At 55.0% G+C, this 14,269-nt stretch overlaps 9 protein-coding genes across 9 annotated transcripts; 5 read left to right on the top strand and 4 right to left on the bottom strand.

Moving 5' to 3' along the window:
• Positions 1-417: 417 nt before the first annotated feature.
• Positions 418-624, top strand: CLUP02_14360 (uncharacterized protein; the record flags this gene model as incomplete). Its single annotated transcript, XM_049293289.1, has 1 exon — positions 418-624. The coding sequence occupies one exon, from the start codon at positions 418-420 to the stop codon at positions 622-624; it is 207 nt and encodes a 68-aa protein (XP_049150435.1).
• A 347-nt stretch (positions 625-971) lies between these two features.
• Positions 972-1,940, top strand: CLUP02_14359 (uncharacterized protein; the record flags this gene model as incomplete). The annotated part of the gene is made up of 1 exon (XM_049293288.1): positions 972-1,940. The coding sequence occupies one exon, from the start codon at positions 972-974 to the stop codon at positions 1,938-1,940; it is 969 nt and encodes a 322-aa protein (XP_049150434.1).
• Positions 1,941-3,241: 1,301 nt separating this feature from the next.
• CLUP02_14358 (uncharacterized protein) lies at positions 3,242-3,643 on the top strand (the record flags this gene model as incomplete). Its single annotated transcript, XM_049293287.1, has 1 exon — positions 3,242-3,643. The coding sequence occupies one exon, from the start codon at positions 3,242-3,244 to the stop codon at positions 3,641-3,643; it is 402 nt and encodes a 133-aa protein (XP_049150433.1).
• A 107-nt stretch (positions 3,644-3,750) lies between these two features.
• On the bottom strand, positions 3,751-3,885 carry CLUP02_14357 (uncharacterized protein; the record flags this gene model as incomplete). The annotated part of the gene is made up of 1 exon (XM_049293286.1): positions 3,751-3,885. The coding sequence occupies one exon, from the start codon at positions 3,883-3,885 to the stop codon at positions 3,751-3,753; it is 135 nt and encodes a 44-aa protein (XP_049150432.1).
• Positions 3,886-4,067: 182 nt separating this feature from the next.
• On the top strand, positions 4,068-5,817 carry CLUP02_14356 (uncharacterized protein; the record flags this gene model as incomplete). Its single annotated transcript, XM_049293285.1, has 6 exons — positions 4,068-4,339; positions 4,445-4,659; positions 4,738-4,939; positions 4,993-5,297; positions 5,406-5,707; positions 5,764-5,817. 6 exons carry the CDS (start codon positions 4,068-4,070, stop codon positions 5,815-5,817), a joined length of 1,350 nt encoding a protein of 449 aa, XP_049150431.1.
• A 395-nt stretch (positions 5,818-6,212) lies between these two features.
• Positions 6,213-7,676, bottom strand: CLUP02_14355 (minor allergen Alt a 7; the record flags this gene model as incomplete). The annotated part of the gene is made up of 4 exons (XM_049293284.1): positions 6,213-6,407; positions 6,432-6,924; positions 7,158-7,243; positions 7,650-7,676. The coding sequence occupies 4 exons, from the start codon at positions 7,674-7,676 to the stop codon at positions 6,213-6,215; spliced, it is 801 nt and encodes a 266-aa protein (XP_049150430.1).
• Positions 7,677-7,788: 112 nt separating this feature from the next.
• CLUP02_14354 (uncharacterized protein) lies at positions 7,789-8,288 on the bottom strand (the record flags this gene model as incomplete). Its single annotated transcript, XM_049293283.1, has 2 exons — positions 7,789-8,040; positions 8,085-8,288. 2 exons carry the CDS (start codon positions 8,286-8,288, stop codon positions 7,789-7,791), a joined length of 456 nt encoding a protein of 151 aa, XP_049150429.1.
• Positions 8,289-10,815: 2,527 nt separating this feature from the next.
• CLUP02_14353 (uncharacterized protein) lies at positions 10,816-11,637 on the top strand (the record flags this gene model as incomplete). Its single annotated transcript, XM_049293282.1, has 1 exon — positions 10,816-11,637. One exon carries the CDS (start codon positions 10,816-10,818, stop codon positions 11,635-11,637), a length of 822 nt encoding a protein of 273 aa, XP_049150428.1.
• A 118-nt stretch (positions 11,638-11,755) lies between these two features.
• Positions 11,756-13,132, bottom strand: CLUP02_14352 (major facilitator superfamily transporter; the record flags this gene model as incomplete). Its single annotated transcript, XM_049293281.1, has 1 exon — positions 11,756-13,132. The coding sequence occupies one exon, from the start codon at positions 13,130-13,132 to the stop codon at positions 11,756-11,758; it is 1,377 nt and encodes a 458-aa protein (XP_049150427.1).
• Between the last annotated feature and the right edge of the window lie 1,137 nt (positions 13,133-14,269).

Below are 14,269 nucleotides of genomic sequence, written 5' to 3'. Positions count from 1 at the left end.
TACGCCATAGAAGGCCTCCTCTTGTCTCAATGGCCCTCATCGAAAAGCAATCCCCTCATTCGCGATGGGTAGTGATGAGCGACAATGGAGTCAGTGCCTGAAGTTCCTCACCTTAGGTACGCAGTAGTTTGAGTCTTAGCAAACGGGTTTTATTACCCAGGATATATCTCCACTTATCTGTGAATTTTGGCCAATGAGCACATGGCTTTTACCACGGGCCGTTGGCTTAGTGGAAGCGTCTGATCATCAACTTCGGATATATTGAGTTCTACAAAGCAGAATCACTTGCTTGAGTGCTCGCCTATTTTCAATTTTGAGCATACGGAATCATGGAGTCAATAGATACACTGCCACAACTGTGTAGATAATTACCTAGTGCGATACGCAGCAGTATGTACGAGCTCACCTCCAAGGGAGATGCAGCGGGTGGCAGCCGAGGATCGCGGGGCGATCTGCAGGGCGTTGGCGCCCTCTCTCCCGGGGCCGGGGGTCGAATGGTGGGGCACAGCCACAGCGACCAACGCTGCCCACAAGATGACGGCGGACGCTGAGAGCCACTTGTCCATCGGCTTCAAGGGTCTTCCCCAGCGGAGGGCCGTTTCAGACGACAGGGGCAGCGCTTAGTCGTACGTCATTTCCATTGGGAGAAGAGAAGGGGAAAAATAGGAGGAGGGCGAAGTTCCTGGCTCATCCTGCGCATATATATGCAGTCAGACTTTCCCATCAGGATCTGATCTGCAAAGTTTGACCTTGGTTCGAGTCCAACTATCGAAGCAGATCAAATCGCCATCTTGACCGACTGGCCAGTCGATAGTGACCACAGCCGATATTCGCGTGGCGGCTTCACTCGTTCAGCCTTATCCCTCGAGACCCCCCTCCAGTCTACCCCTTAACAACAGTATTGCTCGACCCTGCATCTCTTCTCGAAAAAGACGACAGCTCCGACAAACTTCTTCGATTCCACCACCGAAATGTCCGTCTTTGACAGTCCGAATTGCACCGTCGCGGAGAATGCACCGGTCGCCAGCGATGCCGGCGTGGCCGGCCGAGGCGTGCTCCTCTCCTTCATCATCACAGCCGGTCTCGCTCTCATCATTAGTTCCTCCATCATCTTCCAGGAGATGAAGGGAAACCCGTCAAACATTCGTCGGAAACTTCTCAACAGTTATTCAGATCAGCAGATCCTCCAGGGCATCGGAATCGCGTGCGTCGGGCTCGCCAGGATCAACGTCATGGTCCCCTATCACTTCTTCATCATTTGGATGCTCTCAAATCTCTCCATGGCCGTCCACAACGCGACGCTTCTCGCTCTGGTCCACGATTTCCGCCGAGATTGGGTGTTGCGATGGCTCCGCCAATTCCTCATGTTTGTCAATCTAACGCTGAACGTCGTGTATGGCGTCTTCATCCTGCAAGGCGTATCAAAGGGTATGCAGGAGTCCAAGTTGCCCGTTGCTTGCGTGTGGGTGGTCGGCGACGAGGGAAAAGGAAACCAGCAAGGGATCAGCTACGTCGGCACCGTTGTTGTCATCATCGCGAACGCTCTCGTCTTTGCTCTGGCAAGCTGGTACCTCCACCTGCGGACGCAAAAGTTCATCAACATTATCAAAATTATCGGCATCCTTCTTATGGCAGCGTCGGCTATTGGCGCCGCGGTTCGATGCATCATTGCTTCTGATGCCTTTGGCAATGGCCCTTCGTACGAGCTGAGCGACCAGGGCGAGAGAGGTTGGGGTTTCGGTCAGCTGCTGTCGCTCCTCGTGCTGCTATTCCCCCTTGTGTCCATGGTGGAAATCATGCGCGGTGATATCAAAGTAGCGCCCTGCGACTTTTCAGACGGGAAGATGGGCGACAGCACAGAGATGGGCAACTACCGGTCGTCGTATCAGCCAAACCCGTTTTTCGGCTCGCAGACAAATCTCTTCAAGAGGGGGGGTTGAAGTTGGTGTGATTGTACAAAGGGAAAAGGGAAATGAAGACACAATCCGGAAGTGGACCTCATCTGGTGATATCGTTCCCCGTCAATTGAGAAAGCAGAGCCGAGCCAAGGGTCTGTCTATCTAGTTTGTGAAGACGGCATAGGGGACGCGCGTGGCTGCAAGGATCTCGTATACGGAGTAGGGGCATCCGCCATTGCTGCTGTCGATACTCGGAACTTTGAAGGGCTGCTGGAAGCTAGGGCTGCGAACTGCTGGTGGTGTTGATTGAAGAGGAGGCAGAGGTGGAGAAGGACATTCGAAAAAGCAATGATACCCAGGATAAGAGCGCCACATGGTGCGGAGTTGGTGGGAGCGAGCAGTGGAACAGACGGCGCGGGAGGGCGGGAATGAAGGTTATCAAGTTAGCGCGTCTCGACATTTTTCAGCTGTTGGTCGTTAGCCAAAGTTAGCTTCCCTTTGGATTAGGGGTAAAAGGTGTCTCGAGGAGGACTGACAGGACTGGACAATCTGACACGATTGTATCACGAGCAATAGCGAGGCTTTATTGGACGCCACCGTCGGACCTGAATGCCATTCTAATGCAGGAGAATAAAAATGCATTTTCTCGTCGGTTCAGCTTTGCGACTACAGAAGAGGACACTTTGGAGGTTGAGGCAGATATCCTTACTACCGTAACTTCGCACCGAGGGGAAAGGAAGAAAGGAAGGAAGCGCTTGATACTTCGATACGGAGTATTGATCGCCCACCTTCTCCTGTTCCCCGGTATCCCGCACATCAACCTCCACTGTTCTATGCTGCCTTCGTGCTTCCCCGTCCCAGCCTTTGAACTCTAAATGCAGTCGGAGTCCCTCAATTGACCGAACTGCGTCACGTGCACCCGATAGAACGGCACTTTCCCATCCATGCAGCTGCCAGTCGGCACCTGCCCTTGGCCCTTCGAATGGTAGCAGCCAAGAATAAGATGCCTCCTTCCCAAGTGCATCGGCCATTTTGAGGCTAGTCAATCAGTTGAATACTCTGGGCTTGGCTGGGTATCCCCACTCTCGACGCCAAACACGACATGTTTCGGTGCAGTACTAAATCTATCTCGGACACAGCAAGAAGTATGCCCTCCAGTGCCTCCACAGATACAAGGCGAGAAAAGGTACCCCGTACCTACAAGCCAACAAGATGCACTTTGGCTTCTTGGGAGGCGCTTGTCTGTGGCACTTGCCATCTTTTCTAGCCTGTTCCTGAGGTACCTTCTCAAGTGCCATCCATCTCTTCCACATTTCAGAGTTCCTTCCAGTGGCACCCAAGGAATGAGCGAACAATGTAGTTCCTTCCCTCTCCCAGGTATGGACCCAAACCCCTCGCAAGTCGTAAGGAAGGGAGGCAGAGACACACGCCTTGGCTCCCTGCCCGTTCCTGCCCGTTCCTGCACCGAGAATGCCACACTCAACGTGCTGGATCATCACGGGAAGTCACTCAGGGCAGGCGTGGCAGTCACGCAGTGCAGGCAAGTGCAAGTTCAGTCTCGTACCTCAGTGACTTCCTGGTCTCGTCTTCCTTCTGCCTTTGGATCTCGAGATCCGCAAGGGTCTGGAAGTCTGGAGGGAGGAACCTGGCCGCCACCCCTCCCCTTCCATTCACACAATGCTCCGGTCCCTCTGTCCCCATCACACGACGACCGACGACTGCCCAGTCCAAGGAACCTTAAGTAGTCGTCTACAAGCTTCCTCTTTTTCCTTCTCTCGCCTCGTCCTCGTCCTGACGTTTTCATCCATCCTTGGCGTGACTCGTCTCCTTCCCCTTTATCTCCTTGGCCTCCTCACTCTTCTTCTTCCAGTCGCTCTCTTGGCACTATTCGAGAGATCTGCGCAAGTCCACTTCGTCCGCCCGTGGCTTGCCCTTCTCCCCGCGCCGGCTGCTGACCAGCGCTGATTGCGGTTCTTGTTCTTCTCATTCACTTTCTCCGTGACGCCCATCGTTGTGCCTTCATCGATACTGTACCCCTCGATTACGTGTCGATTCTGTCCACTTCTGCCAGAGTGACAGCTGAGCCTCCGCGAATCGACTTATATACTCGGATTTCCAGCAAATCTCCAGAAAACCCCAGTCACAAAAGAAAACCACCTGATAGCAACCATGGCCCTCGCTGCAGGCTCCAAGCGCATGGTGCAGATGCTATGGCTCGCCGCCGGTCTGCTCTTCACCCTCGCTCTGCTGCACTCCCTTGGTAGCCCTGACAAGGCCAAGGAATGGGCCAGCAACAAGGTTGGCGCCCTCGTGAACAACGATGGCGGTCGCAACACCATGAAGGAGTTCATGGCCACTGCCGAGTCCATTTGGGCCAAGACTGTCAAGCAGCGTCACGACATGATTGCTGAGGACTACGGTGATGCCTCGTTGATGCCTTTGTAAGTCACCTCCATTTCGCCGCCGCCGCACTCTCCATATCCACTAGATGAGGATTCGATGCCGACACAGTCGTAGATCACATGGCTAACCAATATTCCCGTCAGATTCCCTGCCACCGACCCCGCGGCCTATGGAAAGCACCCTTACTCCGTCTGGGACTTTGCCCCGGCCTCGTACAGCTGCCCTCACGAAATGGAGCGCGTCGGACGTATGGGAGACGGCGGCAAGTGGGTGTGCGGCATGTCGAGATATGTCAACTTCCCCAGAGACCGCGAGTGTGTCATCTACTCCTTTGGTGTCCGTGATGAGTCCAGCTTCGGTAAGGGTCCCTTGCATGCAATATGGCAAATACCTATTTCCCTCTTTGTTTGAACAATCACTGATGACGCACCTCCAGAGAACGAGATGCTGAGCCGCACCAACTGTGTTGTCTGGGCCTACGATTTCTCCGTCGTCGACTTTGGTGAGCAACTCGAGCCCGGCAACCGTGCCAGAGCCCACTTCCTCCAGGCCGGTATCTCTGGCAAGACGGATAAGACCAAGACGCCCCCCTTCTACAGCATTGCCGACTTGATGAAGATGAACGGCCACGAGTACATGTACGTTCCATTCACGCTGAAGTAATAACGATCATGAACTAATACCACACCAGTGACATCTTGAAGATGGACATCGAGTTTGCCGAGTTCGAGGCCATGGACGGTTTCGGCGAGGACTTCCCCATCCGCGCCGGCGAGGAGCTCCCTGTCGGCCAGCTCATGATTGAGATTCACTTCTTCAACGGCATGACTGCTTCTAACTTCCTCGACTGGTGGGAGCGTCTTGAGTCCCGTGGTCTCCGCCCTACCTGGACCGAGCCCAACCTGCTCGCCGTCACCCTGAACTTGGGCAACAAGGACCCGCTCCTTGCCGAGTACACCATGATCAACGTCCACGACAGCAAGAACGTTGTCTTTGGTGGCAGACACTAAGTGGGCTATGTAAACATTACTTTGTTATTGCTGGCTTGATAGGGAGCGTACTGCACGGGGCGAAAATGTGCATGGTCACTGGCGTTATTTACAGTAGATCGGTCAACATGGGAAACTCGTTTCAATAAGTGGTTGGTCTTGCATTTCTGTGCTATCAGTGAAACCGTACGATGCCCTACAATCGCTCTGCCAATCATAGTAGAGCTAGATGGATTGAAGATTCGTGGTATCACAGCAGATCTGCGAGTGTCCCATGGTCAATCCTCTTCTGACAGGGATGCCAAGACGCGCTGGTCCGCCGAGATTGTGACCTCAATCCCTCGCCAGCTGGAGAGGTGGCTCGGTAAAATTCATATTGCAGATGTAGCCAACGAATCGCAGAGCAGTAAACATTGTGTAGGGGTTTTCAGGGGTCTGACCAAATCTTATCGCGAACGTCTGGTCTTCACGAGAGTGTACTGTTGCAGCTTGTCAATTGGGCATTTTCACACCCTCAAATTACATGAGGGATTAAAAAGCGTAAGAATGGATCGGTGGTCTGCAAGATGGTTTGTCACTAATTCCCCTTGAGCCAAGACCTTTAAGTATTCTATCCTGTATCGCTCTACGGCGAACGACAGTAAGTTTAACCTGAACCAGAAGTCAGTTTTCTTAGTACGGGGAGCTCCCCGGTTGTCCATCGAATCACTCCATTTGAGTAGGCATGGTTGGAAGGGTTCATCCGCTACCGTCGCATACATACTAAGGGTTGGTCAAGATGTGTTCACTAGGGCTTAGCGAGGCAGTCATGTCACTCCATAGAATAACTTTGAAATATATCAATAGTAAGTGAGGTATTATTATTATCTTTTTTTCTTTTGTAAATTTCCCACGGCATAATGGCAAAAACAACCCCGTCCTTTTATTGCACGACACATTTGCTGGGCAGACCGCACGGTCCGGCCTTGACATCCTTGTCGTCCAACTCCTGAGGGGCCTTTCGGGTCTCCGTCGCCGGGGCCGGCTCCTTTGCTGCCGGAGCCGCGGGGTCCGCCTTCGCCGCCGCCGGCTTCTCGGATCCGTTCACCCCATTCGCAACGGCGGTAGCGCCACCGCTCTCGCTGCCATGCAGTCAACCGACGTGCTTGGCGACAGTTTGGTAAAATGCCTCGCCCTGGATCGTAGCAATCTCCAGCTCCTTCGCCGAAGGCTGGCGCGATCCATCAGCGCCCGCGAAAGTACCCGCGCCCCAGGGGCCACCACCGTGGACCTCGGACAAGTCCGCCATGAGCGGGAAGGCCTTGGCGTACCCGAACGGAACGTAGATGATGCCGTGGTGGGCGAACGTCGACATGGCGGCGATGGCGGTGGACTCCTGACCTCCGCCGAGGGAGGCGGTGGAGATGAAGAGGCCGGCGAGCTTGCCCCAGTAGCCTCCCGTGGACCACTGCTTTCCGGACTTGTCCCAGAAGGCCTTCCACTGGGCGGGGAAGTTGCCGTAGCGGGTTGGGATGCCGAGGAGGAAGGCGTCGTAGGATTCGAGGGTGGCGGGGTCGTCTAGGACGGGGACGTCTGTTGCTTTTGGGGGGGCGCCCATTTTGGTGAGGACCTCTTCGGGGAGGGTCTCTGCGACTCTGTTGTGTGTTAGTCATGGCATGCTGGTGTCGATGTGTGTACGGGCAAGGTGTGTCGTGAGGGTGAGGTATGGGGGGGGGGGGGGGGGGGGGGGGGGGGGGGGGGGGGGGGGGGGGGGGGGCGCCCGCCCGCTGCCGCCCCCTCTTCCTCGCGGCGCCGGGGGGGGGGGGGGGGTGGGGGGGGGGGGGGGGGGGGGGGGGGGGGGGGGGGGGGGGGGGGGGGAGAGACGTACTGGAAGAGGTCGGCGGTGCCGCCGGCCTTCTCGATGCCCTTCTTCTCGGCCTCGGCCAATTGGCGGATGTGGCCGTACATGGAGTACTGGAAGATCGTGGTGTTAGCAGGACGGCCATAATGTCAAGGGGGACTATTCTTCGGGAGTTTGGGATAGGGACGCGATGGGTGTGAGGTGTGTAAGGTGGGGTTCGGGGCGCTCTCGTGCGGGCGAACAGGCCGTATCATGGTGTCATTAACGGCGTCGGCAGAGGAAGCCGCGCAACCGAATGGAATGGGAATGTGTGTGTGTGTGTGTGTGTGTGTTCATTTCATTGCGTCTCTGAGATGGTGATGGCAGATTTTCAGAGGCATTGGAGCACTCAATGGTTGAGACTGTGGTGTGTGTGGTGGGAGAGTGAGGTGAAGTAAGGTGATGTGGGGAAGGGGGGAAGTGACAAGAAATTACCCGATTAGGAAAGAAGTGTTAGGTTGTAGTAAATAGTGGACTTACGTAGACGATGGCAATCTTGGGAGCCATTGTGACGGATTGATGTCTTGTATGGAGATAAGGGAAAGGAAGAGTGAATTGGTGCTCGATAAAGAGATGCTGGGTGTAGATATCGAGACAACAAGAGGGGGATGTCGTGGTCTTATATCAACATGAACAGGCGCGCGCAACCCCCGCCGAGCATACGAGACAGAGACAAGGTGACAAGCAAAGATGGGAAAGAGAGGGGAATGATACGGGCGTCTTGCATCATCAATGGCACGCTAGGCTGGGCAAAGCCACTGGAAAGACTTGATGGGAGTCGGACGAGGGAAGAGAGAGAGGAGAATGCAGAATGGGGCTGGGCTGGGCCAGTCGGGTACCCTTGGGATGCGGTTTCATCAGGCTCATCGGCCTAGTGGGAATTAGCTACAGTAGAGCCATTGAGACTATCCTTACACGAGAGATATGCTGCCATGGCTGCTCATGTAAGGTGAAGTCAGCGAGACGACGGACGCAGTTGGAAGTGGTGGAGGAGATGTGGTGGTCAGGTACCTGGAGCTTTTGCAGGAGGTGGGGAGCTAAGGTAGAGTTGTACGTACCGCTGGTGTCTGCCCCTCTCTGCGGGTCTGTGCTCCACTGAGGGGCAGGGGAGGGGTTCATGTCCTTTCCGTTGCCGTAGGTATCATTTTGACAAGTACCTTGCTTCATTCATCTTCCAAGCTGCTTGCTAGTAGGTACCTTGAGATGAGTTCAGTTCGCGAGTTTGACGACGGCATCGTAGGTTCGGTCAACGGACGGAAGAACCGATTAAGCATCAAACGGGTGCGGGTGAGATGGAATGCGACGGGCTCTTCAAGATCATGGTTTGTTTTGGCGTTGGGGTGTGATGTCCCGAAGAAGACCCAAACGACCATCCGTAGACTGTAGTAAGGTAACCTAGGTACGTACGTTACCCCATCCGAGCCCTGTCAAGCTACCTTACCACCATACCTTGCTTCATCTGCACAGCATCCAATACTACCTACGTAAGGTGGTGACAGCCGGGGAGACCACGGCCAGCAGTTCGCAAACGGTCAGGGCGGGCCGGAGAGAGAAAGTGACAAAAAGTGTTGGTGTGTGGGTGCTGAATAAGTGCTTAACAACCCCAGCTCAAGCTATCATAAGCCTTACCAAATACACGGGCAATCCCTTCCATGCCCATCGATAAGCTATGGATACCAAAAGTCGTTACGCCATGACAGAACGGCACTTGTTTGCTAGCCTACGGAGTGAGCTGCTAGATCCTGGTCTTCGGGGAGAGCAACCTAGCTGCAAGGTAAGCTTGGTAAGGTAGAGTACAGATGGAATTAGAGGTTTTCGGATCACGGATTAAGAGCGGAGGAGCCTCGGATCCAAGGCCTGCGGCCATCAGAAATGGTGTACGGATACCCCGTAAGGCTTTGGTGATGACCAACTCGCGCGCGCTGAATCCCTAGATCAAGTGGAAATCACTCGAGCGGCTCGCCAAGTTTGTAATCTCGTTGAATTGCTCTATCAAGCAACACGGGCGACAACACGGTGCAATGTACATGTCCTGACCCAGTAGATAGAGAGACGGTGAAGGGAGACTAGGCTCATCTCAACCTCATCAGCCGATGCATAGTGCAGAGATGTACGTACTGGTCTAGCCAAGGTACGGATACCTCACTGGATGAGATTAGTAGTACCTGACAAATGAGCCACCGCCGTCCCCCCACGAAGCTGACAGGTACGGCCACGGCTACGGCAACGGGTGACGGAGCCGACAGATTGAGGATCGATGATCGGAGCTGCAGAAAGCACGGGCCAAAAGTACAACAATACCTGTACATTCCAACTTTAGTCACGGCCAACAGCTGGCAGCTGTCACTATTCACACTGCGAATCTTTTGGCGCGCGGGAATAAGAAGCCACACAACGCCAAAGTAAGCGTTGCTAAGCTGCCGCCCAAGCCATCATCCAAGGCTGAATCAGCACCACACATCAATATACGGGGCAACAGGACCGTCTCCGCTGAATTGATAGGGCGGAGCTCTCCCCTGATTGCATACAACTCGCTGGCAGCTGCATCTTCCCAACGCCCTACCGCGGTTCTTCGTCCCCGCTGGCAAAGGGGCTCCATCCTCTTGCAGGACGAACTTCCGACGCTGGAGCTCTATCATGAATCATTTTCTTCAGAGAGCAAGGTGACACCGTTTGAATATCGATGGGAGGTTTGGACTTGGCGTTGAGCAGTTTGTCATCCGCGTATCTTGGTGATAATACCAGGCAATCGGGATCTGCTTGTCGTTCTCGTTCTCGGAACATGACTTGAGGTTGGAGCATCAGCCCCAGCGGTGCGAGAACGAGGTTGATTCATGACGTTACGGGGGATAAGATATCTTCCATTGTTGCTGGACTTCTCTACTCTCCATCTTTACTTGTTTATCTCGCAACAAGGGTTCACTCTACCTTACATTTCCATGCCTCATCCTCGGCTGAGAAGGACCCTTCTGAAGAACAGCGGCGTTCAAAATGATTTGTCTCATCGTAAAACTGGTTATCAGTGAAGCAGCCATTGGAGCGATACGATACATTCGTTGAAGACGGAGGTTAATTGAAGGAGAGACATCGACCAGCCTTTTCTCCCGATACAGTACCACGTCTTAATGTCTCTCTAATCTTTGTTCCCTTGACACCCACAAAGAAAGTCAACATTATCTTCTGACAATTGCAGATTCCTCAGGCGTCCTAAGCATGAACAGCAATGGCCAACATGATGTGATGAAGCAACCAGCAGACTTGCAGGCCTCTTCAATCCTCAACAGCCTGCCGGCAGCTCTTTGGCTCGCGCCAAGTCGCCTACCAAGAAACGCCATCAAATGCCCCTACACCAAACTAGTGTTTGGCGATGGGCTGCCAACGGAGCTGACGACTAGGTCGATACTTGATATTGCCTCTTTAGGCAACCAGCTTGTCAACGACAGGTCTGACATCAACACAGAAATCTGCATGTAGTCAGTCCAGCTGATTATCCCCCCTCACATAATGCGTTGAAGGGAATCCGATGACTTTCTTTCTCTTGTTTCTCCTTTTCACTTTTTGATCACGAAGTGAGTAGCCTACTACCAGGAGATTACACCAACACCACATCTCCAGAAACATCAGGTGAATCACCAGACCCCCAACCATGGGCCAGGAAGCCTCCAAACCAAAACCCGGCACCCGCCTCCAAGTCATCGGCGCGGGCCTTCCCCGCACCGGAACCGCCTCCCTTGCCAAAGCCCTCGAAATCCTCCTCTCCGAAGACGACGGGGCCGGTGGCCCCGTCCACCACGGCGGCACCCAACTCACCCACGGCCCGGAATCCGAGATCCGCTCCTGGATAACCTGCCTATCCCACACGCCCATCCGTACCGCCGCCGACGAGAAGGTCGTCCTCGACACCCTGACCACACACTTCCGCGACGGCTACGCGGCAGTCGTCGACGTCCCCGGAATGCTCTTCACCGAGGAACTCGCCGCGCTGCACCCCGACGCCCTGGTCATCTGCACCGTTCGCGATCCGGAGGCGTGGGTGCGGAGTATTCGACAGACGGGAGAGCGGAGCCTGCAGGCTTTTCTGTCGTTTGCGCTGTTTTGGCTGCCTACGATGAGGTGGTTTCCGCAGTATATTGATGCTATTCCCAACGGTCGGTGGGGGGAGTTATTTCCCCCGGAACAAGAAGGGGATGGGGTGCTGCCTACGCGACGGGTGTGGGATTTGCATCAGGCTTGGGTCAGGAGGGTTGTGGACGAGGAGAGGTTGGTGTTTTATGATGTTAAGGACGGGTGGGGGCCGTTGTGTGAGGCTTTGGGGAGGCCGGTGCCTGGTGTGCCGTTTCCTAGGGTGAACGATGGAGATGCGATTGATAAGTTTGCGAAGGAGCAGATTATCAAAGGGTTGGTGAGATGGGTTGTGGTGTTCGGGAGCGTTGCGGCTGTAGGTTGTGGGTGGTGGTGCACAAGGTGAGTATTGAGAAGAAGTTAACGACCAGAATTCAACAAATCTCATCTATTCGCAAAGGGGTATATAGTCCAACTACAAGAAATCTATCCATCTGTACCTCATCAACCATCATCAACGACTCTCAAGCCTTCAGATCCCTCCTCTCCCCCTTCAACTGAAAGATCTTTGCCGCGGTAAGCACCATCGACCCAACCGTCAACGCCGCCGCCCCATACCCGATCATGGACTGCCACGCAACACCGCTGTAGTCACCCAAGATGGCACCGGCAATCGGTGTACCGATCAAGATGGCGATACCCGCCACAAAGTTAATCATGCCCATGCGCGTGCCGACGCGCCCGAGGTCAGGCGACAAGCTCACAATCACCGTCGGCGAAATGCTCACCATGCCTCCGGAGAACAACCCATACAGGATCGCAAACACGGCGAGACCCGCCATGTTGCGGATGCCGAGCCACGCAAACATGAGCACGGCTGAGCCCGCGGCGACGGAGATCTGCATGTACAACGCGCCGACCTTGTCCGCGAGGTAATTCGGGATCACGCGGCCCGGGATGCTCCCCGCGCTCAGCAGCGTGACAAAGTATGACGAAAAGTTTGCGGGACCAATATCGTGGCTGACGGCGAAGAGCTGGATGTAGAAGTACGGCACGTACATGGCCAGGAACCCGACGAACGAACCCGCCATGACGAGCATGAAGGCCGGGTCACGGAGCGCGGTGCGGTCGACGAGGGAGCGCTTGTGGCCCGATGGCGGGAGGCGGGTGTGCATGCTCACGGCGGGGATGACGGACAATCCCAGGAGGATAAAGGCCATGATGCGCGTGGCCCAGCCGAAGCCGATGCGGGGCTCGAGGTGGCCGAAGAGGATGGGGAAGCACATTCCCGCGATCGGGGAGCCCGTCGCCGCGAGGCCGATGACGAGGGCGCGGCGGCGGTGGAAGTACTGACTCAGGATCGCGGTGGAGGGGAGGAAGACGAGTCCGCAGCCTAGACCTACGCAGACGCCCTGCGCGAGGAGGACCTGCCAGTAGGTTGTGCAGAGGGAGGTCATGAACATGCCGAGGATGATGAGGGTGATGCCCGCCCAGAGGAGCTCGCGGAAGTAGCCTGCGTCGTACAAGGGACCCGAGATGGGGCCGACCATCATCAGCAAGGCGCCCTGGAGGGACCCGATCCAGGAGATGGCGGAGGGGGTGACGCCGGGGAGGGTGCGTTCGTAGTAGGTCTGGTAGACGCCGAACGTGTTGACGAGGCCCCAGGTGTCGGCGAGGATGACCCAGGAGCCGAGGACTTGGATCCAGGCTTCGAGGCCGCCGTCTGGGACGGGGCCCGGGGTGGATGTTGTCAGGGGTTCGGCGCCCGCTGCGAGGGTTGCTTGGGGTTCCGGGTCGGCGGGGGCTGCGGGTGTGAGGGTTGTTTCGGAGGGGGTTGTTGAGCGAAGGTCCGGGCCGGAGTCGGACTTTTCGGTTGTGGTGTCTGTGTCTCGGACGGTCATTGTGGGTGTGATCTGTATTGTGTCTGTTTTGTTTGTTGCTGTTCAGACGAGTAGGTGTGTCTTGCTTGATATCCTTGGTTTGATGAGAGAGGTTGCTCAAGTACTTCTTGGCGGGCCGACTTGTTGTTGCAACGTTGGGTGGCGATCTTTGGTCTACAATTTGCGGCGCACTATTACGACACGAGTGTGAAGGAGAGCGTCTTTCAGGATAGATTAGACATTAAGTATGAGTGTAAGCCCTTGCATCAAGCGATCATGGATGGTGGGAAATCGCCGAAGATGGCCTTATGGTCGTTCCAAGCCGAGAAACTCAAATATAGAATAAGCAGTACCAAGAAGAAGGAAGAAACCATGCGGTATGGATTAAGAATCCCATCGGGTAGCAGTGACGGCAAAAAGGAGTAAAAGAGTGAATGCGAGAGAGCTGCGTGGCGGACAGTCACAAGCGGAACTAGACCATAGTCAGACCAGACAAGACCCCTTGACCGGATATAAACTTGGCTCGAAAGAGGCTGAAAATGGAGACCGCTCATTGCACCACCGAGGTCCACTCTTTCGTACACCATCCTTGGTGTTGGGTCCAGAGTGGAAGGGTGCCGACAGGAAAAAAGGAGAAGACTTCCATGCAGAGAAAAAAGGATTATCAAAGGGCTCCGCCGCCACTGGGGTCCCGATAGGGCGGCAGGCAGGCGGGAAGTGGTGGTAGGTGGAATCGGCGCGTGGTGCCGAACGGATGAGCCCGGCCAACACTAGACTGCTAGTTGGCGACAGGGCGCTTGTGACGGGACAGCTCATCAAGCGTTGCTTTGCTGTTCATGTTGACGCCGGTAAGGTCATTGGAGTCCAAGGATGCGGTAGTTGTGCATGGTGCTGATGTTCTGAGATGGTATAGACTCGTCGCTGGACGGTTGTATTTGGTGAATGATGCTGTTGTCACCGATATGAGAAGCAACATGTTCGTCCAGACCTGCTGAATATGAACTCAGATAGACTATTGGAAAGAGAAGAAAAGCATCAACAGATGCAAATCACAACAACACAGAAAGACTGAGATTGCCGACATCAACTCCCGCTCTGGAGCCGTCTCCGCTGTTCTGAATCCCACCGGGGGGCTCTGTGCTCCACGAGTCCACGATA

Source organism: Colletotrichum lupini, chromosome 7, assembly GCF_023278565.1.
Source record: "Colletotrichum lupini chromosome 7, complete sequence".
Classification (NCBI taxonomy): Eukaryota; Fungi; Ascomycota; class Sordariomycetes; order Glomerellales; family Glomerellaceae; genus Colletotrichum; species Colletotrichum lupini.
This window is presented reverse-complemented; position numbering and strand designations above follow the sequence as displayed.